At 41.0% G+C, this 22,963-nt stretch overlaps 1 protein-coding gene across 16 annotated transcripts in view; it reads left to right on the forward strand.

The window, feature by feature from the left end:
* Positions 1 to 22,963, forward strand: part of MAGI1 (membrane associated guanylate kinase, WW and PDZ domain containing 1) — a 638,926-nt gene that overhangs the window by 544,064 nt on the left and 71,899 nt on the right. For 8 of the 16 annotated variants that reach the window (XM_058726255.1, XM_058726257.1, XM_058726258.1 and 5 more), the window contains exons 7-12: positions 1,422 to 1,460; positions 7,372 to 7,429; positions 9,543 to 9,649; positions 12,375 to 12,467; positions 17,692 to 17,874; positions 18,670 to 19,290. In XM_058726255.1, the coding sequence (XP_058582238.1) occupies positions 1,422 to 1,460; positions 7,372 to 7,429; positions 9,543 to 9,649; positions 12,375 to 12,467; positions 17,692 to 17,874; positions 18,670 to 19,290 (1,101 nt within the window). The remainder of the gene's footprint in view (positions 1 to 1,421; positions 1,461 to 7,371; positions 7,430 to 9,542; positions 9,650 to 12,374; positions 12,468 to 17,691; positions 17,875 to 18,669; positions 19,291 to 22,963) is intronic. The other 8 variants (XM_058726256.1, XM_058726259.1, XM_058726268.1 and 5 more) reach the window with 2 other exon arrangements.

Here is a 22,963-nt window from a genome sequence, read left to right on the forward strand (position 1 = left end):
CTGAATGCTTCCTATATGTCCATTGTGTCCTAGGAACTTCAGATGTATCAATGGACACAACCATCAAAATGCCCTGCTGTCATAGAGCTTAAATTTCAGTCATTCTTCACTTTAAGTCTTTTTGTTCCATTGGGCATATCCTTCAGGTTACAGGTCAGGGACTCTGTCTGTGACCTTGCCCCCAGATATGATTGGGTCATTCTGTGATGTGTGGTACTTTAGACACATTATCACAGGTTTTAGATATGGAAGTTTTATTTATGGAAGGTTGGGATTTGTCTCCTCCTCCAAAAGAATGTATGATTTGTCACTTTGCCCAATGACTGGCCCATGGTAGGTCTCTCAGTAAATACTCACTGGAGAAATGAATTGGATGCTAGCATCAAAACTTACTGTTGACAGCGGAATCACTTTTAAATCAAGAGTTCACAAGGTATATAGTACCATGTTGGGAACTAAAGTCAGCAATTGAGTCACCCATGCATCCATCCGTCCGTCCATCCGTCCATCCATTTAGAAGTATTTAGTACCTACCATGTACCAAAACACTGTACTGGGCACTGAGCATTTCACAGTGGTGAAAATAAGTCTTCCTCCCTGTGTTGGTGGAGCATACAGTGGAGGGGACAGCCACCTGTTCTGTAGCTGGAGACACTTTCTGTGTAAAATGGTTTGTTGTGTGCTGTCCCCTGCTCTCTTCTTGGTTACAGTGCAGTGTTTTACTCATAGCAGGAGGGGGTCAAGAATGGAGAAGATCCTGACCGGTTTTGCTTCCTGACTTACTGTGACCATTGTCACTGCAATATTTCTGGGCTGTTTGACTTCGCAATCTCATACCAAGTAAACAGTGCTTTCCCATCCTCGTTTCAGGGCGGCCTTCAAGCCCGCTTTCGTCACGTGCAGCATCCTGACATAATTCATCTCTAACTCCCTGCATTCTCAAATTGACCCCACCTTCCACTTTTCAGGCAGCATTATTACCTCTAAGCTCAGTAGTGCTTTAACTGTGAATATAATTGCCTCAGTGATGAGAGCATTACTGCAGGATTAGAAGGACTAATATTGGAAGGGGTAACAGCTTTGTTTGCCCGAAATGAGGTGTGTAATAAGTGACTTCCCACTTAAGAACATTGAAACCGCAAAGGTATTTGTCATCTTTTACAACCAATCAAACCCTGTTTCGACATGCAAGGAAATGAGCCATATAATTATGTTACCAATATCAGCTCTTACCATTTTGTGATTTACACTGAAGTCTCCGGTTTACTAGCTGAGCCAGTGAAATAGGCCACGATGCAGGTAAGGACAAAACCAAGTGACATGTTTGCTGCTGTTTTTCGGAGGGAAGTTTTCTTTCTTGGTGTTGGTGTCTGAATTTTTCTTTCTCTCTTTTCTGTCTCATTCCTGTTACTCCTTTGGAGAAGAAGGGGTCCACACCGAGGAGCTGGACAGTGAACTAGGTAAACCCTCCCAGCTGCATGACCTACCCTGCATGGTTTTGTCTCCAGTGAATTGCTTAATCCTTCCGTTTCCTTAGTCTGCCCTTCTTCAATTATGATTTTCATTCCAGCTTGCCCGTGAAAGGTCAATCTGACAACCCTCGAGTCTGACTCGCAGGCATCACGCAGAGTTGTAATAAGTTGTGTCTACAAAGAGAAAGTCTGAGTGAATTGAGACCGGAACGAGAGTCAGCACATTGGTCCTAGGAAGTCTTGCAACTTGAGGATTAGGAAAAGACTAAGGGATAGATGCTTGCCGTGTCCCTTGAACTCTCCTATAACCCTGCACCAGCCTCGTTTCCTTCATTGTTTGCTGTGGGCGGTTATCTACAGGGGTCACGCAAAAAAAGCAAAGCAAAACAAAAATAAAAACCCACCAACTAATGAAGGGACTTTGTAGGAGTAATAGCAATACAGTAATTCTCATCATTAACCAAATAGTTAATAATAGTCTTAGTCTTGTGTTAGTAAGTCACCAGCCACTTGTTGGCTTTGTTACTGGAGTGAATGGCTGGAAAACCAGATGCTGAGCTTATATGTGACATATAAGCTTAGAGTGTGTGTATCAGTGTATAAACCAAGTCTTGACTTGTCTAGCTCTTGCAGTCTAGAAATAATTTACATTAGCAGATAATGCCAAACTTTTTTATCTTTGCTGTTGGAATATGTTGAATTATATCCCATGCTGTTTTATGTTCAGCTTTGAACGATATTAAAGTTAGTTTGCCTTCTGTCTGATGCATCTACTGAAGGATAGGGTGGAAAGCACACGTTTCAGCTAAAGTGCACATAAAAGCCTTGGTTTATTGAACATTGGCCATCGTGTATTTTTTAAATAGATGATTAACATCAGTATGAACAGAACTCTCCTTAGATTGTTGCATCAGCCTGAGATTTTTGAGATTGCCTTTGGAACTGAAAATGTAAATACTTAATAACAGCAGATTATTGTTTTCATTTGATTTTGTTTGTGTTTGTTATATAATAATCAATTGTGGTTGACTGGAGTTGTAATCCAATGGAATTTAGCTCTGTTTTTCTTCCTGTTTGGAACGTTGCTGTTGTAACTGATGGACATGCCAGCATTGGTCGATAACTACTGAATGGAACTTATCTTTCAAGACGTTTAATAAGTTGTCCTTGTTGTGACTGTGGTAGGAAGGGCTGGAGGCTCATCCTGTGTGATAGAACAATTTAAAACTTACTTTATCAGAAAAAATTGATCGGTAATATGAAAGTAATTGAAGAAGACCGAACTAGGTTTTGGGAGACACAGAATGAGTGCCTTAATCATTTGCTGAGCCACTTTAAATCACTCTTGCTGGTGATTGATATGTGTGAGTGACCCCTGCTGTTCATGGGTGCCAGGTGGAGATAACAGAATTGCGCACGGGGGCACGATCTTTTCTGCTTCCATGGAAGTTCGAGTATTGACACTTTTAGGAAAGAAGTTTCTATACTTTTTCCCTTGTAACTATAATATTGTGGGAACTTGCCTATGCTGTTGAAGATTGAAAACATAAGTGTTAATGCCTGCATAGTATCATCTCTCATGGTCATAGGCATTATTTGGGGAGATGGTTTGGTAACATGGTGGGACGGTCTGTGGGGGCAGATCAGACTGCCTGGCTTCTTATCCAAGCTCCCCTGTTTACTGGCTGTGTGGCCTTGGGCAAGCTACTCTACTCACCTTCTCTTAGCTTTGCTTTCCTTTTCTGTAAAGAGAGGCTGAAGGAGGAGCTCCCATGGTGTTTGTAGGAAACCTAATGATAAAGTATTAATATCTGTCTCTGTGATCAGCACATATTGTTAGGTTTACTAGTGTCATTATTTATTAACTAATTCTCACCTGTTGGACTTTTTAATCCTCCTATGGCATTTTTTTTTTACCTTTAGTACGGGTCAGGGGAGGAATGTATATACTGTAGAAATGACCCAAATATGTCTTTCTAGGTGGAGATAGGACTCTGGATTTTTGCCTGCACATATCCACTGTGTGAAGAGTAGTGTTAGTGGGTGTACGTACACACACACACACACACACACACACACTTTTCTCTTGCATTCATTCCATATTCTGTTGACAAGCTCACTGCCCATTTTCTTAACAAGAGAGTCCTAATTTCAAATAGTAGCATCTATCAGGTTTTCAGTGAACATTGGGATTCCACATGTTCAAGGCAAGGAAACCCTCTCTGTGATCTGCCTCTGAGAGGTAGGGGACGGTTGGCTTGGGTGTGGAACACAGATCATGTGATTATAGACTTGTCATTTCTGATCTCTGTTGGGTGAGCTGGGTCAGTAGCTACATTATGCACTTCTGGTCTGCAGAATTTATCACAGCCTCTGCAGACAACTTCCCAGAATTGAAACGTACTTGCAGAGGGGCGCCTGGGTGGCGCAGTCGGTTAAGCGTCCGACTTCAGCCAGGTCACGATCTCGCGGTCCGTGGGTTCGAGCCCCGCGTCGGGCTCTGGGCTGATGGCTCGGAGCCTGGAGCCTGTTTCCGATTCTGTGTCTCCCTCTCTCTCTGCCCCTCCCCCGTTCATGCTCTGTCTCTCTCTGTCCCAAAAATAAAAAAAAAAAAAAAAAAAAACATTAAAAAAAAAAAAAAAAAAAGAAACGTACTTGCAGAACCTCCTTTTGGAATTTTAGGGTATTTATGTGCTGAAACCAACTAGGAGAGGTAGAGACAAGGAAATGAGGTTCCTTCCCCACCCAGGCTAGGTCACAGTTTTGAAATCTGTCTGTGACTCTGAGCACGACTTTTCAATCTGTGTGTTGACGAATCTCTTGAAAAGAACTTAGAATGTTTGGCTGCTTCCTATTTGCTTCTGTGGTGACAATTAATACCGTATGAGATTTTTCAAGGCAGGGCTAGGAAACAAGCAGGCTGTATAAATCTGTTCTGTTCCTTTTCTGCTTTCCTAGAACATTGCCATTTGTTGAGCCTACATGCCAGGTGCTGTGTGAAATGTGTTTTAGGCATCCTTGTTTAATCTGTAGTTGACCTTGAAGTAAATCCCAGTGAAAGATGTGGTTCTAAGACATTAAGTAAGTAGCCCAGTGCCAGATCTATGAAGGGGTAGAGATAAGGTTCAGCCCCCCACCTGGGCAAGCCCAAAGGGTCTTAGCTGCTTAAAGTACCTGTGACAGGTTGTATATTCTGGTTTGATGTTCAACAGTTTTGAGACATAGGGGCTGACTCTTCGGGCAACATCAGAGTGTTTAGTAAAAAAAAAAAAAGGAATGTCATTATTTTGGGGGCTTTGGCATTTTCTGCCATTCTTAGTTTTTTAGAACCAAAAGACAAATTTGAGGACAAACATCTTCCTTTTTTAAATCGATGACCCATTTCTATTTTAAGCATTAGGAAACTAATTCCTATTATTAAGTTAATTACCACATTGGAAGTGAGAAATCTATCTTTTCAACTGAAAATGAGCTTTTAGCTTAGAAAACTAGAAAGTTTCTGGAATTTGCTAATCTGTTCCAGGAGATGTGTTTAAATTTACAAATGTCCAGGAATATCACTTGATCTGCCACATTTCTCACCTCTAGAGTATAAGTTGTTGACTAGACAACAGGACAAAGGTCAGAGGTGGCTTTTTTTTTGTACCCTCTTTAGACCTCTATCAGAGCACGAACAGTATGGTGTTTGAATTATCTGCATAATTGTGCACTTATAATTACATATGTGTCCCTGGTGCCTACCACACCCTCGAGCAGAAATGGACACTCTCCACATGTTTGACAAATTAATAACTGAATGAGTTAACATACAGCATACTATTAGTTCCAATGTACATTATAGTGATTCAGTAATTCTATACATTACGCAGTGCTCATCCTGATAAGTGTACCAACGAGTTAAATTCTTAGTATTTCCCATTTTATCTGAAGATAATCAGGCCGAATATTCAAGGGTGCAAATTCCGAAAAGGATTTGGTTCAGTGAAACATCAAATTTCACACTTACCCCCTCCTCTGCCCCCATTCCAGAGCAAACATGAGGCTGTGCCCCAATCTGCATTTTTTTTTAATCTTCGATTTCTCAACTCCTTGGAAAGATTTTCCTGGTTCATTTTCATTTAAATGGTAATTTCCAGCTTTGTAAGGGGAAACCATTTCCCAGGCATTTGATTTGCATCAGTTCGTAAGACTGGGCGTATAAAAATGCCAAGTTGCATCAACATCTGCAAATTGGACCTGTCTTGCATTTTAGTAGCTTGTGTCTCCTGGAATTCAACGACTTCTTCAAAACCTGCTAAGCGTTTAAAAAAATTTTTTGAGAAGAAAAAGGGGGAAAACCTGTCTCTTTGTTTGCAAATAGATAACATGTGGAGCAAAACCCATGAAATTAATGTCTCTTGATATGCAGCCAGATCTTAGCAAAACATAAACTTTGAGTAATTAGCATGTGTGTTCGGGTGCACGCGCGTGACTCTGTTTCAGTGCAGGACTGTTGATGGCACATGTCAGCCCTATGCCTGGATGAAAGAATCCTTCTTTGAGAAGAGTGGTGACCACGTGATTCCTCGAATTAAAAAAAGAAAAAGAATTTAGTGTTTCCAAATAGGTGACGTTCCAAGCATTTGTAATATTCCATTCAAGTTGGTCTTCATAGCTGACTTCCAGGAATAATGATTCACGTTGGAGCGTGGTGTTACCCAAGCTTGCCTTAACTGTGTGTGTGTGTGAGAGTGGCTTTGAAATGAAGTTGAGTAATTGCTGCTCTGCTTGAAAGAATTGTTTAATGACACAAAACACAACCTGGTTACTTCTTTCACCAAGTCTAATTATCTGGTGCAATGGGGCTTTTTCACAGTAGATTCTTGTTGTGGCAGAACTCACTACTAGGAAGCTAATAAAGTTCCAGCTTTTGATATGAAACCTTATGGAGAGAAGTCCAGTAGAGCACAGTTGAGTTTTCGGAAAGGCACGTAAATCTGCCAGGGCCATTTTACAGCACCACAATAAAGGAATAAAATCTTCTCCCTCAAGTAGTGTGTTCTCAGAGGGCAGGACCTGTGTTTCTGCTTTCGTAGGCGAAAGGTAGGCCTGTCTGAACGCAGCAGTTGAATGATGGATGCAGGCAATTAGAAAGCCCAACTCCACGTGGGCATTTTTACTTACTCAGTAGCATTTTAATTAGGAACAAGGAGGAAATAAGATGCAAATTTTATTTTATTCCAGGGAGAGCAAAAGCAGCTCTATTATATTGAAAATGAGGGGCGCCTGGGTGGCGCAGTCGGTTAAGCGTCCGACTTCAGCCAGGTCACGATCTCGCGGTCTGTGAGTTCGAGCCCCGCGTCAGGCTCTGGGCTGATGGCTCGGAGCCTGGAGCCTGTTTCCGATTCTGTGTCTCCCTCTCTCTCTGCCCCTCCCCCGTTCATGCTCTGTCTCTCTCTGTCCCAAAAATAAATAAAAAACGTTGAAAAAAAAAAAATTTGAAAATGAAAAGAAACGTTAATTTTCATCCATTTTTGTTTGTGTGGTAAGGTAGTCTGGAAATAAAATGGGAAAATTATAAATATTTAAGATACAAACTAGGCATTCAAGGCAAATTTTAACCATATCTCCATTAAAATCTAATTTAATAGTTGATTTAGAACAAAAGCATCTGGGACTACATTTTATTAACTTGTAGTAGCTTGTGCAAAATATCAGTAAAGAATTGTTCCTCATGTAGAAAAATACACTGATAAGTACATATAATGCTCGCTTTTTGTTGTTGTTAGAATGCACAGTTTTAACTGGATTTAAGGCACTTTTAAGAGTCTCTCTCTTTTCCCCCTCACTTAGTTGTTAAGAATCCTTGGGTTCTTCAAGAATATGGTCTTCTTGCTCTAAATCTTCTTTTATTTTTCAGAACTACCTGCTGGTTGGGAAAAGATTGAAGACCCTGTCTATGGTATCTACTATGTAGAGTAAGTGGCTGTTAACCCATATTTTGGTTTGTACTCCTCTATAATAATTACGTTTATGCTGAACAGAGTTGGCCATCATTATAAGGTACAAACTGTTAGCAACAACAACATAATTTGTAATGAAAATATGTATGCATATTTTAATGAATGAGAAAATATTCAGTGAATCTGAAGACAGTAAATGCTAAAAGGACAGGATCAATTCCTTTTGTTTACCAGTATTTTACCGGGACCCAACACAGGCCTGGCATATGCCCCCTTCTTGATAAGTATTAGTTGAGTGAATGAATGAATGAATGAATGAGAAAAGCTAAGACTCACTGGAGCAGGTGAGTAGGGGTTATCTTCTGGAGGAGAATATGTTTGCCTACTTTTTGCCCTGCTAAGGCCTGAACTTTTCAGTAATTACTTATTTATTCATGCAGACTTTCCAGAAGGGTTAGACATGTCTTAGTAATGTATGAAATGTCACCAGAATTGAGAAGATAATTGAGAACTGGCCCAAGCTGTAAGACCTTGTATGCTTCTTTGCCTCTCCTCTGCCTGAGGACCATAGACATAGCTCCTATTTTCCATCTTTAAGACTCTCAAACCCTCCTCATGTCCTGTGTGGTATATATCTTGTTCTGGCATTGGGCACATACTCCGTCTTGTTAGGATAATCCTGAAAGAAAAGAAACCCAAGAGATGAAACATTATAGCACATGTGCTATGTATCATTTCCTGAGAAAGTGGAGAAATCACTGATAAAAGAGGCTTCGAGAGAAACAAATGACATAGAAATATTCCATCGTCGTAATCCCGCCTGGTGCCCTAAAGACAGCTGGCAAGCTTTCTGTCTCTCATGCTCCTGGCAATGAAAATTCATCTGTATAATGGCCTGGTGATAAGAGTATATGATACAAATTGTCAGACTGTAAAATGCTCCGCATCTTATCATAAAAAAGTATGAGTTCAATATAGCAAGTGTCATTGGCCAGTCCTCACATGGCCAACTCTATGTAACAAAGGATTTGGTGATTTGGGCCATTAGAAGGGCATTGTTGTTTCTCTGACCCTCACAAAATAAAGCTCCTTTGTGTGCCCTGCGGATCATCTAAAGGTGGTTAGTCTATCCACCCTGTTTGACCAGCCTGCCTTTAAGAAATATTTTGAGTTCTGAATACTGTAATTACATAATAGGTCCATTCCCAAACTTCTAATCAAGTATGATTTTCGATAAAACAAAACAAAACAAAAACAAAACACTAAGTGTATGTATGCTTGTGTGTATGTATGTTTGTGTAAAATATGTGTATATACACTAAGGCCATGGCAAAAAAAAACCCATGCATGTACATGTATGTATGTATTTTTGTTCCATGGCCTTATTAGTTTTGGAACCGTCTGGCGTATCTAGGTCTTTGTCACTTTGAACGCATCACATTTGCTTAGGTTAGCTGCATTTGGAGTTTTTTTGCCTGAGGCTCATACTTTTAATCCTGACTCCGTGTCCACTGATGAAAATAGTTGGCAGATGTTGGGGAGAGCCCTTCTTTTAACTTTGAGTGCTGAGGCTTCTCTGAACTGTCATAGGAAGCCACAAGCAGTTCTGGCATTGCATGATATAGACTGCGTCCTGTCTGTACTTTAATCTCATTTTTAATAATTCCACAATCCACTTTTCCTTGAATTGAAGCACCTTCCTGAGTCAGGTGCTTCCTTGGACATTTGGAAGAGTCAGTGGTTAAAATCCTGCGATTTGAAAGCAGACAGACCTGAGCTTCCTTGCCTCTTTACTGTTTACTAGCCACGTTCTGTTAGGTGAGTTAGTAAGTGCTCAGAAATTTACTTTCCCTCTCCATTCAATGTGAATATCAGTAGGATCTGCCTCTTATCATTTATTGAAGATTTTAAAATAAAATGCGGGAAAAGCTGGTAGCCTCTATAGGCAGTCGCTATATGGAAAGCATTCGTTTCTTTTTCCTCTTCCTCATTGCCCGTTTTGACATGTGCTGGGCAGCATCTGAGACCACCTGCTTTGCTCAGTGCTAAGCAAGGGACTTGGCAGACTGGCATTTTGCTTGTGGGATGAACTGTTTTCTAACCAAATATTGTCTGCCTCCTGCTCCAGCCACATCAACAGGAAGACACAATATGAGAACCCGGTTCTAGAAGCCAAACGGAAGAAGCAGCTGGAGCAGCCGCAGCCGCAGCCGCAGCCACAGCCACAGCCAGAAGGTTGGCTTTCCCTTGATGTGTTGGGCAGAGGAGCTTGGGGCAAAGCCTGGGCGCTGACACCCCCGTGTGGTCAGAACTGGCCTTGATGTTCCTGTCCTTCTGTGGACTTGGTGTCCTGCGGGGGCGGGGGGGAGATGACAGTGCTTCTCTTCCACCCGGAACCCAGACAGCTCGAGTGGGGGCCCTAGCCCATGGCCCCCCGATCTCCACTTTAATTTAGAAAGAAGCTGTCATCATACTGGAGAACTTGCTGTTGCCCCAGCATGTTTACATACCAGCTGGTGTCTAAATTCATACTGCTTTGAGCCCTTAGGAGGAGTTACTCTATATGAAGCTACCTTCTAATTTTAGGAACATGACATGTAAGAATCAGAAAAAGCTGGTAATTTTTAATGCTTTTCCAAAACTATAAGTTAATTCATGATCTTTATAAAAATATGGACAGTTCAAGAATGGAGAATATTAAATTCTCCCCTGCTTGCTCCTATCTCATTCTCAATGATAGACACTGTGCTGAAATTTTAAGTTTATTTGTTTTGAGAGAGCCTGAGACAGCACGAGTCGGGGAACGACAGCTAGAGAGGAGAGAGAGAGAGAGAGAGAGAGAGAGAGAGAGAGATCCCAAGCAGGCTCTGTGATGCCAGCACAGAGCCCAATGTAGGGCTTGTACCCACGAAGCCATGAGATCATGACCTGAGCTGAAACCAAGAGTCAGATGCTTAACTGACTGAGCCACCCAGGTGCCCCTGTACATAGATGCATATTTTAATAAAAATCGGATTGTAACTTATAGGTGTGTGTGTGTGTGTGTGTGTGTGTGTGTGTGTGTATAACTTATATGTATATATATATATAAGTTATATATATGTATATGTATTAGTTTTGGGACCTGATGATCTCATTTAAATGTATTTCTTGCACATATTTCAAAGCTGGTTAATAAAGATTTGCCCTGTAATTTTTAAGGGCTGCAAAATTTTCAATTTTATGAATTTACTTCATTCAACTTTTTATTAATAACATCTGTTCATTAATAGCCATCTAGTTATTAGTAGGGTTTTTTAGTTTTTCATTGCACCCTTTTAAAATGATATACTCAAGGGCACCTGGGTGGCTCAGTTGGTTAAGTGTTCAACTCTTGGTTTCATCTCAGGTCATGACCTCACACTTTTGAGAGTTTGAGCCCCACGTTGGGCTCTGTGCTGGCAGTGAGGAGTATGCTTGGGATTCTCCCTTTCTCTCTGCTTCTCCCCCACTTGTGCCCTCTCTGGCTCTCTTGCAATAAATAAACTTAAAAAAATAAAATGAAATGACTGCTCAATACCCTCTCAATGTAATATGCAAATATCAAATATATGAAGATCAAATATGACACTTTTATTATAATATTGAACATAGTAAATATAGGCCATAGGGGGAAAGTTGGCAGACTTTTTCTGTGAATGGCCAGCTAGAGGACATTTTAGCCTTTGCCATTCATCCGGTCTCTATCACAACTGTTCATCTCAGCCCTTGAAGTATGAAAAGACCCGTACACAATGTGTAAATGAATAGATGTGACTGAGTTCCAATAAAACGTCATGTATGAAGATGGATATTTGAACTTGATGTAATTTTCATGTGTTACAAAGTATTTCTCATTTTAATTTTTTCAACCATGTAAAGATGGAAAAACCATCCTTGGCTTGAAAGTTGTATCAAAATGGACAGTAGGGTCCCTTTGGCTTATAAGCCACAGGTGGCCAAACACTGCCATAGATTGTATTTTACTGTCTTTTGTTTCTGTTTTTGTTTTTTTAAGTAAGCTCTACATCCAACATGGGCCTAGAACTTGTGATTCTGAGATCAAGAGTCTCATGCTCTACAAGCTAGCCATCGAGGCCCCACTACACTGTATTTTAGATAGAGTGTGTGTGTGTGTGTGTGTGTGTGTGTGTGTGTGTGTGTGTGTCTGTGTGTTCGTGTGTATGCACCTATCAAAAAGTTCTCCTTTCTACCTTCATCTCTTTTCTAGTTAAAAAAAAATGTTTTTAAATATTTTTCTCAACTGGTGAAACTTTGTAGTGCAAGAAAGTGCTGTTTGAAGGCTGGGGTATACGGTTGAATATATTAGCTGGAAGGTGACTATGTAAATCTCAAGGGTCACTCACAGCGCATTGTTTCTGGGCCTCCAAGGTGAGGAGGACTACAGTCAGGACGCAGGCATGTTGGTGATGAGTCCCGTTCGGGTTTGGGAGATGGGAGGGGATAGCACTTCAGCAAACTGCTGAAATCACCTTTATTGTCATCCAAGACGACCAGACCTCAGCAGCTCAGCTCATGTCTCAAGTGTGTTAGAGACGGTTTTCCCTCATCGGGCTGGTGGCGTCAGTTGTATATCTTTCCTGATATTTTTTTTACTTGGTCTCACTTTGGACCCTCCGGTCACAGAGAACTGAAGTTTTTATTGTTCATATCACAATATGATATGAGCTTTCCTCAAAACTCTGATGGGAGAGGGACACACACAGACACACACACACACACACACACACACACAGAGAGAGAATCTTATCCTTAACAAAGAGTGGGGTCCAATACCAGTTTGTTTTCCATCTAAGCTCTCTGTGTCTAGTTTCATTAGTTTGGATAGTTGGATGCTTAAAAAGGTGAATCTTCTTTTAAGAGAATGTTAATGTGACTCCCATTTGAAGGAAACACAATGTACTCTTTCTTTTCCTCACAGAATGGACGGAACATCACCCATGTCTTGTGCCTCCTGTTACTCCAAACCACCCCCCGAGCAATCCGGAGCCAGCCAGAGAAGCTCCACTTCAGGGTAAAGCGTCTTTATGATGATGAAGCATTGAGATCAAAAACTTAATTTTTTAAAGGAAGTTTAAAAAGTAGAATCTCACAATTGCCAATTCATTCCTTTGATGGTGAAAACGGTGATGTTAGAAATTCTAAACACACTGTTAATCAAACTTGCCAAGAAAACTAGAACTTTGTGTGTGTGTAAATTTGCTCAGCTAATTGCAGTGCTCTGAAAATAATGACCACTTGCCATTAGGGTTTCTCAGCCTCAGCACCTTTGATGCTTAGGGCCAAATAATTCTTTGTTGTGCGTGGGGCCTGTCCTGTGCATTGGACCAAGTTTAGGGGCGTCCATGGTCTCTACCCTCTTGTGACAACTAAAAATGCCCCAGTCGTTGCCAGATGCCCCTGGGGAGAAATCCCAGGGTTGTAAATCACTGATTTCGAGACTACAGAAATTTATTATTGGTATTTAGTAAGATAACTTGAAGAGTCAGCTTGAGGATATTCCAAGATCCTTGTCAACATATTTGCTTTTGACTAAGATTTTCTTGTAAATGTGAAACCATTTGATATTATTATATACTAAATGTGAATCTCCTATTCTTGCTGTAGTTTGGCATTTACACATATTTTACAATGTTTCGTTGGGTCTCACTTATTTATGCTCACAGATAGTAGGAGCCCCTAGAGACGTTCATTTTTAAAAATTGGTATCTCCAGAATCTTACTCCTTTCAGGCCTGATTGCTCTTAAATGATAGAGAAGAATTGGGTTTTTTGTTTGTTTTTGTTTTTTAAATTTCTTTAAATAAGAAAAATAGAACAGGCACTATATTTGATAGAGTTGGGGAATGTTTGTGGTACAGACCCATTAAAAAGACTAAGGTTTGTCTTCGTTCTCTGTACATTTTTAAAGAGGTATCGTTGCGTTAGATTTAAAAAGACAAGTAGAAAAACTCTTTTCTCTGATTTTCGTTCCTCCATTATAATTTTCATGAGAAAGAAGTTGCTTCCCTGGAAAGCTGATAGCATCATGAGATTTGTAATAATACCAGTTTATGTAAAATAATTTCTCCTGGCGTGGGTGTACATTTTTATGGTCCTAATGGTTTTAATAAAGATAGAACATAGCAGATAATAACATTAATATCAATGCGATTGTGGCTTCCTCTGTATTTTTTAAATAGAAAATTCCTTCTGCAACCTCATGTGGCCTTATTTCCCTGCCTGCTGGTTAAGTGTCCTGTTCTAGCATCCTGCTAGGACTCTCAGGAAGAATGTGTAGCTACCTTGGTTAGACTGGTATTGGTGTTGCTTTGCTAAGTTCACTGCCCAACGAAACTTTCCTCTGATCAAGGGTACACTTCTAATTCCAGCAGATGATAACGGTGAAGAGAGTTGCTCTTAGGAAAATTCTCCAATTCCAGTTGAGGCTTCGAGAGAGATTTCTGCAGCCATCCCTCCACTGTACCCACCCCACCACCACCGCTTTCAAAATTACAACTCACCTTTAGTGGGCTGTTTTTATTTACCGGGTACCTCCCTACATATCTTCTGTCTGCTATGGTTTTTCCTTATGAGTATCATGAATAAGGAGGTTGGTACTGTCATTACCTCCATTTGCACCTGTAACACTTAGGCAGAGAGAGCATTGGTGACTTGGCCCACGCCACACAGCCAGTAAGTACTAGAGCACTCGATTTGAATCCTAAGTGTCATTAGGAACAGATAAATTTCTGGCTAAAACCTTTTTTGTTCATTTGTTTCTTGTCTTGTATGTGCGGGGACACCACTGTGTAGTCTAAATGTGGCCAACCAATACAGATGCCAATGGCTACGTGTTGACATTTAAATTGATTACAATTAAAAAACAATAAAGAGGTGCTGGGTGGCTCAGTCATTTGGGTGCATGACTTCGGCTCAGGTGATGAACTCATGATTCGTGGGTTTGAGCCCCGTGTCAGGCTCTGTGCTGACAGCTCAGAGCCTTTAGCCTGCTTCACATTCTGTGTCTCCCTTTCTCTCTGACCGTCCCCCGCTAATGCTCTGTCTCTCTCTGTCTCTCAGAAGTGAATAAACGTTAAAAAAATTTTTTTAAGTAAATAAAATAAAAATTTAGTCCCTCAGTTCCCCTAGCTGCATATCAAGGGCTCAAGAGCTATGTGTGATTAGTGACTGCCATATTGGACAGTGCAGATATAAAGCATTGTCTTGTCATAGAAATTGCTATTGGACATCACTGGCCTAGGGTGTTCAAACACATGCTAAAAAATTGTGCCAACCTGTCAGAAAAGCAAACTCCTTAGGGCTATTGAAGAGCAGAATTTGGGGACAAGACTCCAAAGATCCTGATTAAATAGGTCTAGCATAAGCCCTAGACAGGAGTACCTTTATTTATTTATTTATTTTTAATTTATTTATTTATTTTTAATTTATGTATTTATTCTGAGAGAGAGAGAGAGAGAGAGAGAACATAAGCAGGGAAAGGACAGAGAGAGGGAGAGACAGCATCCCAAGCAGGCTCCGTGCTGTCAGCGCAGAAAAGCCCAACATGGGGCTTGAACTCAATAACTGTGAGGTCACGACCTGAGCCAAGATCAAGAGTTGGGAGCTTAACCAACTGAGCCACTCAGGCAACTCTAAAATGAGTACCTTTTAAAAAAAAGAGCTACCCAGGTGATTCTCATACATAACAAGATCGTGCAGCTGTATAGTCAGCAGACTAGGATCTCTTGGAAAATTACATTTACCACAGGGCTGCAGCAGAGAGCTCCAGTCCCACTGCTTGTGGGTAGAAAGTGCTTCTTTTCCAAAGCTACGTTAGCTCATGACCCAACCATTCATAAAACATAATCAAATGTCCATGAATGTGAAGCCCTGTGATCTTCCCTAGTTAAGCGCTAAAAAAAGGAAGTCATCGGTGTAATTTCAAAGCTCTGTTCCTGTCTCCATTAAGTTGAAAACATTCCAAGTTCAAAATATGCTAATGGCTTTTTAAAAAATTCATTCAGTTAAATTGCCAGGCACATTTTCACATTTTCTAACTTTGCCTATAATGAGGGTGAGAAGCTTAAACACCCAACCACGTCTTCCCACCTTCTCAAAGACACGTTGAATCTCATTTCTTTGTGCTGTTGTTCAGTGATTCGTTTATTCAGCACAAACTTTTGGAGCACATGAAGTGAAGGGGTGGGCGAGAATCAGACAAATCACCAAACCTATACATATCTAAGACGCATACTTTGTTGGATGGTGATAAATACTAGGGACAGAAAACAAGCAGGAAAGGGGGATTGGCGATGGTGGAGGAGGTGTTACAGTTTTTAAGAAGATGACCAGACAGAGCCTCACTGAGGTGGTGACGGCCACTGCTGTCTCTGCATAACCGAAATGTGTTTCCCTTCACGCCATCCCAACTCCCTAGCTACCTCTGCCTTAAGGATGTAGGCTATTCGCACACACCCCTGGCCTCGGTTTTCCATCTGATAATTGCCGTGGCAGCTGTCTCCCCACAAGCCCGAGTGCACTTGAAACCACCTTTCTGATGCCGTGGCGGACGACTGTGCATGGCGAATGCGTCAGCCTTGCCTTTCGTTAGCTGCCGTGACGAGTCTGTAGTTGATGAAGCTTCCAACCAGCCTTGCAAAGGGGGAGCTTCATGAGCAGGACGATGACTCTAGTAATTTCAAAGAGTCCTTTTTAAGAGCCGGGAACTTTTGAAATATGCAATTAAAAATTGTATGTGTGCCCAGAGACTTTTTGAAAAAGGCCTTTTAGCTATAGCTAACCAGAAATAACTTCCTTTCTGGGTGCCACACTTGGGTGTAGGGGTCTATGGAGACTTCTCCTGGGTGTTTTGTTTTTGTTTTGATAACACTGTGGATAGAAGATGAGGAAGCTGTGGCAAGCAGGAGAGAAGGGGATATGAATTATAATTAGGAGAGGGTTTTTTTTGTTTGTAAGATTTTGTTTTTAAGTAATCTCTACACCTAACGTGGGGCACGAACTTACAACCCCGACATCAAGAGTCGCACGCTCTACTGAGCTCTATTAGGAGCCCCTAATCAGGAGAGTTTAAAAAGTCTAAACCTGAAATGCTGTCCACTGTTTGGGATAACTAGAGAAATTCTGGGAAGTTTCTCAATTGTGGAGAAATTCCTAACAATACTGACTTTAAAATTTTTGGTTTGTGTACAAACTGTTATTGTGAATATTATCAAGAAAACAAGAAAACCATAGGGAGCATGTTTGGTAGTTCTTTAGCTATATAGCTGTTAATTTATTTTATTTCAGTTTTTTTTAAATTTATGTATTTATTTTGAGAGAGGTCATGGGGGAGAGGCAGAGAGAGAGGGAGAGAGAGAATCCCAAGCAGGCTCCACACTGTCAGTGCAGAGCCCAGCATGGGGCTTGATCCCGCTAAATGTGAGACTGTGACCTGAGCTGAACTAAGTGCCCCTATTAATTGATTTTAAACAGGACAACTGAATTTGGAGCAGTTTGGCTTTTGTTAGTAACCATTTCGTTTAGATGTTTTGTATTTTAAGAAAATCTTCTAAGCCACACGTCCTAAACTTTTTTAAACAATAAATTTTATTAGGGGGCATGTCCAGGCTATTTTACAAATTGTTAAAAGACAAAAACATACAGGAAAAATGACACATTTGAAACTCAATTCAAGGTGAAGTTATGACTCTTCTAATTTTGAAAGTAGCAAATTACATTTTTATCATTATTCTTTGGGACCGTATGTTTCCTGGCATCCTCTACATATTTTCAGAATGTGTTTTCTGTTTGATTAGAAACTAAAGTTTTCGCTGAATTGGTTTCACAAGTAGAAGCCAAGCCTGAGGCAACACGTTGGAAGTTGTATTGCAAATTAGAAACCGTAACAACACAGAGAACACAAAACACAGACCCATTTTATCTTCTGTGAAGGACCTCATGGCAGCTCAATTGCTGTGAAACTACATGAACTGAAACCAAGAAGTGTTTCAGATGATGCTCATTTTTCTCTTGTATTTTCTTTGAGAACTTCATGCTGACATACTGTAGGTACCATATCCCCCTTCTTAAACAGAGGGGCCTGGGAACACCACCTTATTACTGCAGTCAAGAGAGGAATTTCCTAAGACCCCTCAGGCACAGGAGCTTGGAGAGCCATCCATAAGTTGTGTCGTTTCTTATTTAATTCACCTTTTCATGCATAGTGACGTTCCTTATACTTTTCTTATTTTCATCCAGGCAAACCCTTTTTTACACGAAACCCTTCTGAGTTGAAAGGCAAGTTTATTCACACGAAGCTGCGGAAAAGCAGTCGTGGCTTTGGCTTCACAGTTGTTGGAGGTGATGAACCTGACGAGTTTCTGCAGATCAAGAGCTTGGTCCTGGATGGTCCTGCAGCATTGGATGGCAAGATGGAAACAGGTAGAGGCACCACAGGGCCCTAGCATTCCCTGTGTGGTGTGACTGCCACCCGGCACCTGAACCGGGGCCAACGACATCATGATTTCGTGACTTTATAAATGTTTTTTATTTTTGTATTTTTTTAAGTTTGTTTGTTTATTTTGAGAGAAAGAGAGAGAGAGAGAGAGAGAGAGCCCATGAGCTGGGGAGGGCCATAGAGAGGGAGAGGAAATCCCAAGCAAGCTCTGGCACTGTGAGCACAGAGCCTGATACGGGGCTTGATGCCATGGACCATGAGATCATGACCTGAACTGAAACCAAGAGATGCTTAACTGACTGAGCCACCCAAGTGGCCCCAGTAAATGTTTTTTTTAAAACACTGTAAGTAAGCAAGATTCCTCACTACATAAATGCATTCCCCGGTATAGATGCAAACCTTTGAAGCCATTTTAACTTTGGGGTACTGTTAGGGTGCTGTTAAATACAGTAAGGTGGTAATTTACTAAAAATTTAGATCTGTATGAATAGAAGAAGTCTAAACTCGGATTTCTGCAATGAGAATTTTTTTTAGAAGAAATCCCACTGTTCTTTCAATGATCATTATATTCTCATTAGCAGGGCAGACAGGAGATGCTGAAAGAATGCCTTGTTAGCAGTTACAATAAGTAATAGAAGCATTTCCCTTTGTGCCCTATGATACCACCCCCAAATCCAGTTTCCGTTCAGCTTCCTTTTTGGTAGAATTTCATAGTATAATGTTGATAAAACTTGTTTTGGCTACTTTCTTTTTAACCCCCAAACTCTTACCTTTTGCAGGAGATGTCATTGTCAGCGTGAATGACACCTGTGTTTTGGGACACACACATGCGCAAGTTGTGAAAATCTTCCAGTCCATTCCCATTGGTGCCAGCGTGGACCTTGAACTCTGCCGAGGTTACCCGTTGCCTTTTGACCCAGATGACCCCAATACAAGTTTAGTGACTTCGGTAGCCATTTTGGATAAAGAACCAATTATTGTGAATGGGCAAGAGACCTATGATTCACCGGCTAGTCACAGCAGTAAAACAGGCAAAGTCAATGGCATGAAGGATGCCAGGCCAAGCAGCCCTGCTGATGTGGCTTCAAACGGTTCCCATGGTTACCCCAATGACACTGTCTCTTTGGCTTCCTCCATAGCCACTCAGCCAGAGCTCATAACTGTTCATATAGTCAAAGGCCCAATGGGCTTTGGTTTTACTATTGCGGACAGTCCTGGTGGCGGTGGCCAAAGAGTGAAACAGATCGTGGACAGTCCAAGGTGCCGCGGCCTGAAAGAAGGGGATCTTATAGTGGAAGTTAATAAGAAGAACGTGCAGGCTCTGACCCATAATCAAGTTGTGGATATGCTGATTGAATGTCCAAAGGGAAGTGAAGTCACACTGTTGGTGCAACGAGGAGGTATGTAGGTTTCTTTTGTTCTATGATTTTTTTTTTCTCTTAACCCAGAATCCATTGTTTCACTTACTAGTCTCCAGGTGGCTTTGGGGGCTTTTTAAATGTCTAGTCTTTAAGATCATTTTTATTTACCCGTTTGGAAGCGTATTCAAATTGCCTTCTGTTTTTTCCAAATGGTAGCCTCTATAGAATAAAGGTTGTGTTTATATATTATGTTATACCTGTGTAGCCAAAATGATACTTTGAAATGTAACTTGCATTGTGCTTTTAAAAAAACATTAATATTTTAGAATCTCTATCCTTCAAGTGTCCTGAACCTGGCCTGCACAGCCTGCATGCAAAACGTGGCTCTCGCTCACTGTTCCAACCTCATTTCACACTCCTCTCCCCTTGTCACTATAGTCTAGCCACCTGGCTTCTTTTCAGAAGAGGCTCTAGTACTACAAGCCTTTGCTGTCTCAGGGCCTTTGCACTTCCTGTTCCCACTGCTTGGAAAGCTCTTGCCCCAGCTATTCACTTGGCTAGCTCAGTCTCACTCAAGTCTCCTCCTAGACGAATGTTTCTCAGGTTACTTTTTTAAAGTAGCTTCTCAGTTCCTTGTAATCTTCACTGCAGCATCCCATTTCTTCCTAGCCTTTATTACATCATTATTATTATGACACAAGTCATTGTTTTGTGTATGTATTTAATTTTTCTTTGTTGCTCTCTTTTTCACTAGAATATAAGACCCATAAAGCAGGGCCCATGTCTGCATGTTGACAGTTGTATGCTTTCATAAATGAAAAAAAATATTGAATGAGTGAATGGGTATGTGATTACTTACACTTGACAGGAACAATAGCTCCAGGATCATAATGAAAAACATACCTCAACATACCCACATCTTCATGAAGTGGTAGGATCTCAGAGAAGTGGGGTACTCTAAATCTTGAGACCTAGATTTCCTCTCCCCTGCCTGCACCCCTTAATCCTGCCCCACCAGAACTCTCAGGAACTCGCACTGAGAAGTATTTTTTACATGGATGAAATGTATTGTCCCTGGGTATGCGTATGTGACTAGTGTTGATTGATCACTTCACACAGTGGGCCTGAGAATGGTTGTTCCTTCAGTCTTTGCCAACATGATCTGTTTCATGTACAGCATATTTTGATTGTCTGAAAAGAGATCAAGAGCTAGACATTTATTTCCTTTTGGTTCCATTGAAGCAGAGGAACTCCTTTGTGTCACGGCGACTGTGTTCTCATCTCATGACGTTGTACGTTCTGTGGTCAGAATGACTGGGGTCACTGGAAAGAAATCCAAAATTCAGAGCAATTGTCTGTGTGAACTGAAATGCTCAGCTAACACGTCTTAAACAGCTACAATAGCCATTGTGCAGATTGAACTTTTAACCAGTTATCTTCAGCAACATCCTTTTGAAGTCTCTTCTTGTACCTTGATCACTTGACTGCACAGATCAGTTTTTTCAACAGTGACCGAGATGTAGGAGAAAGACTTGAGATTAAGAATGATCATGATGGTGGTGGTGTTGATATTGGTGGTGATGGTGGTGATGGTTGATGGTTGTTGTTGGTGGTGGTGGTGATGGTGTTGATGATGATACCTGCCACTTGTGGATAAGCTGACAATTTACAAAGCACTTTTAATATTGGCCCCTGCCTCTCATCTCACTTGTACCATGTCCCTGAAAGGTAGGCAGGTGCCATGCTCTCCTATGACTGAGGGGTTCACCTCAAATCTGGGGTTTCCATTTCAACACTCTGCCCTGCTTAACTCCGAATAACATGGGTTTTTCCATAATTGCTGATTTTTGTGGCCAGCAGCTTGAAAACTTAAATAGTTCTTGGTCCATCTGGGCCATTTTTGACTTAGCCACTGCTCATTTGATGGCCACAAACCACCCTGCTCTGCTGCCTAATTTATTTGCTCCTTCATGTCATTTTTCAGTGTGTTCAGTTTTTCTTTTTTATTAGATTCACTTGAAGGAAACCAAAAAATAGTGCCTCATTACACCCTCTAACTTAACTACATTCACCGGAACCATACTGTAATGAATATGCCCAAACTAGCAAACAACTGATGATAGAAACCTACCCCTGGATTTCACATATGCTTGCATTTTCTCTTCCTCATTTCTAAGACCTTCTTTTTGTTAATGCCATTACATCATATAAACTTAAATTAATGTGGAAAGATCCAGAATATATTGCCACATTAGTGAACATCTCCATAGTTTATTCCGGAATCTGAGTAATTTAAAATCAGTCTCACATCAGCAGTCTTTAAAATACACCATATGCCTTGTGTTTGATTTATGTTTTGGATAGAAAGTTTGTACATCTGCATTTGGCAGGCTAGCACTAGCTACTATTAATCTTTCTAGAAAGCATATAAATATATTTGTTTCTGCCATACGTTAGTTATTTGAACAGGGGCCAACATTTTAGTCATCACTCCTGTATGGTGAGGGTGTCAACGAGAAGGTTTGGTGAAGCCACAAAGGCAGCTTCTAGGTTAAATGAGAAAGTTAATGGCCACTTCACGGATTCTTTCTAATGAGTCTCATTTCTGCCAAACTCCTGGTAAAGCCGATTGATAAACTCATGATTCTTGTGAGTCTTAGGAATTGAAATCTTGAGGATGAGGCTTTCTGTGCTTTAAACAACTGGCCTTTTCTACTTTGGGACAGAAGTAGCTACATTTGTATTTGTTTTCATTCTTAATCTCCTGAGCTCATTTTTGAGGTCTCTTCTTGTCAAGATCGGGTACCTTTTGATTTTGGTATTTTTTTGTCTTCCCTCCTCCACCCTAAGCTGGAAATCAAGCAGAGGTTGGAATATCATTTGTGAATTTCTGGGACTGGACAGTTTCCTGGATCTGGCGTGGAATTGCTGGGGGTGTTCATCCACATCCCCTGGCAGCTGGGACCCTTACCGATTTGTTTACAAGTATCTTCTCTGTAAATAGGTCCTTGTCTCCTGGTCCATCAGTCACACTCTTCATGGGCACAGCCTTCTTCCTAGGCCTGGCTCCCCATCTTCCTAAGGCACTTACCTTCCTCCTTTGCCCTCTGCTGTGCAGTCAGGAGAATGCTCTTTACTTACCTTACCTTTATGTAGTATTTGCATTCAGATAGCCTGTTGCCTGACACCAGTGTGAATCTAGAGACTTTTTTTAGGTGTGTGGAAAATTTATGCTAGAAGGAGATTGCTGTTTTTTTTTTTTTTTTAAGAATATCGTGGGTTTTGGGGCACCTGGTTGGCTCAGTTGGTAGAGGATCTGACTCGATCTCAGGGTCCTGAGTTCCAGCCCCATGTTGGGAGTGGAGCCTACTTTGAAAAAAAGTACTGGGTTTTTGTTTTTTTTTTTTTAAGTTTATTTATTTATTTATTTAGAGAGAGAGAGAGTGTGTGTGTGTGTGCATGTGCACAGGGGATGGGAGAGAAGGGGAGAGAGAGAGAGAATCCCAAGCAGGCTCCATGCTGTCAGCACAGAGCTCACCGGTGGGGCTCGAACTCATGAACCATGAAATCATGACCTGAACTGAAACCAAGAGTTGGAGGCTTAACCATCTGAGCCACCTAGGTGCCCTTAGTGGGTTTTTTAATTTACAAGAGATCATTTGTCTTGTAAAAGTTGGTTTTTGGTTTCTTTTCTTTATTTTATTTTATTATT

This window comes from Neofelis nebulosa, chromosome 4 (genome assembly GCF_028018385.1).
Source record: "Neofelis nebulosa isolate mNeoNeb1 chromosome 4, mNeoNeb1.pri, whole genome shotgun sequence".
Lineage (NCBI taxonomy): Eukaryota > Metazoa > Chordata > Mammalia > Carnivora > Felidae > Neofelis > Neofelis nebulosa.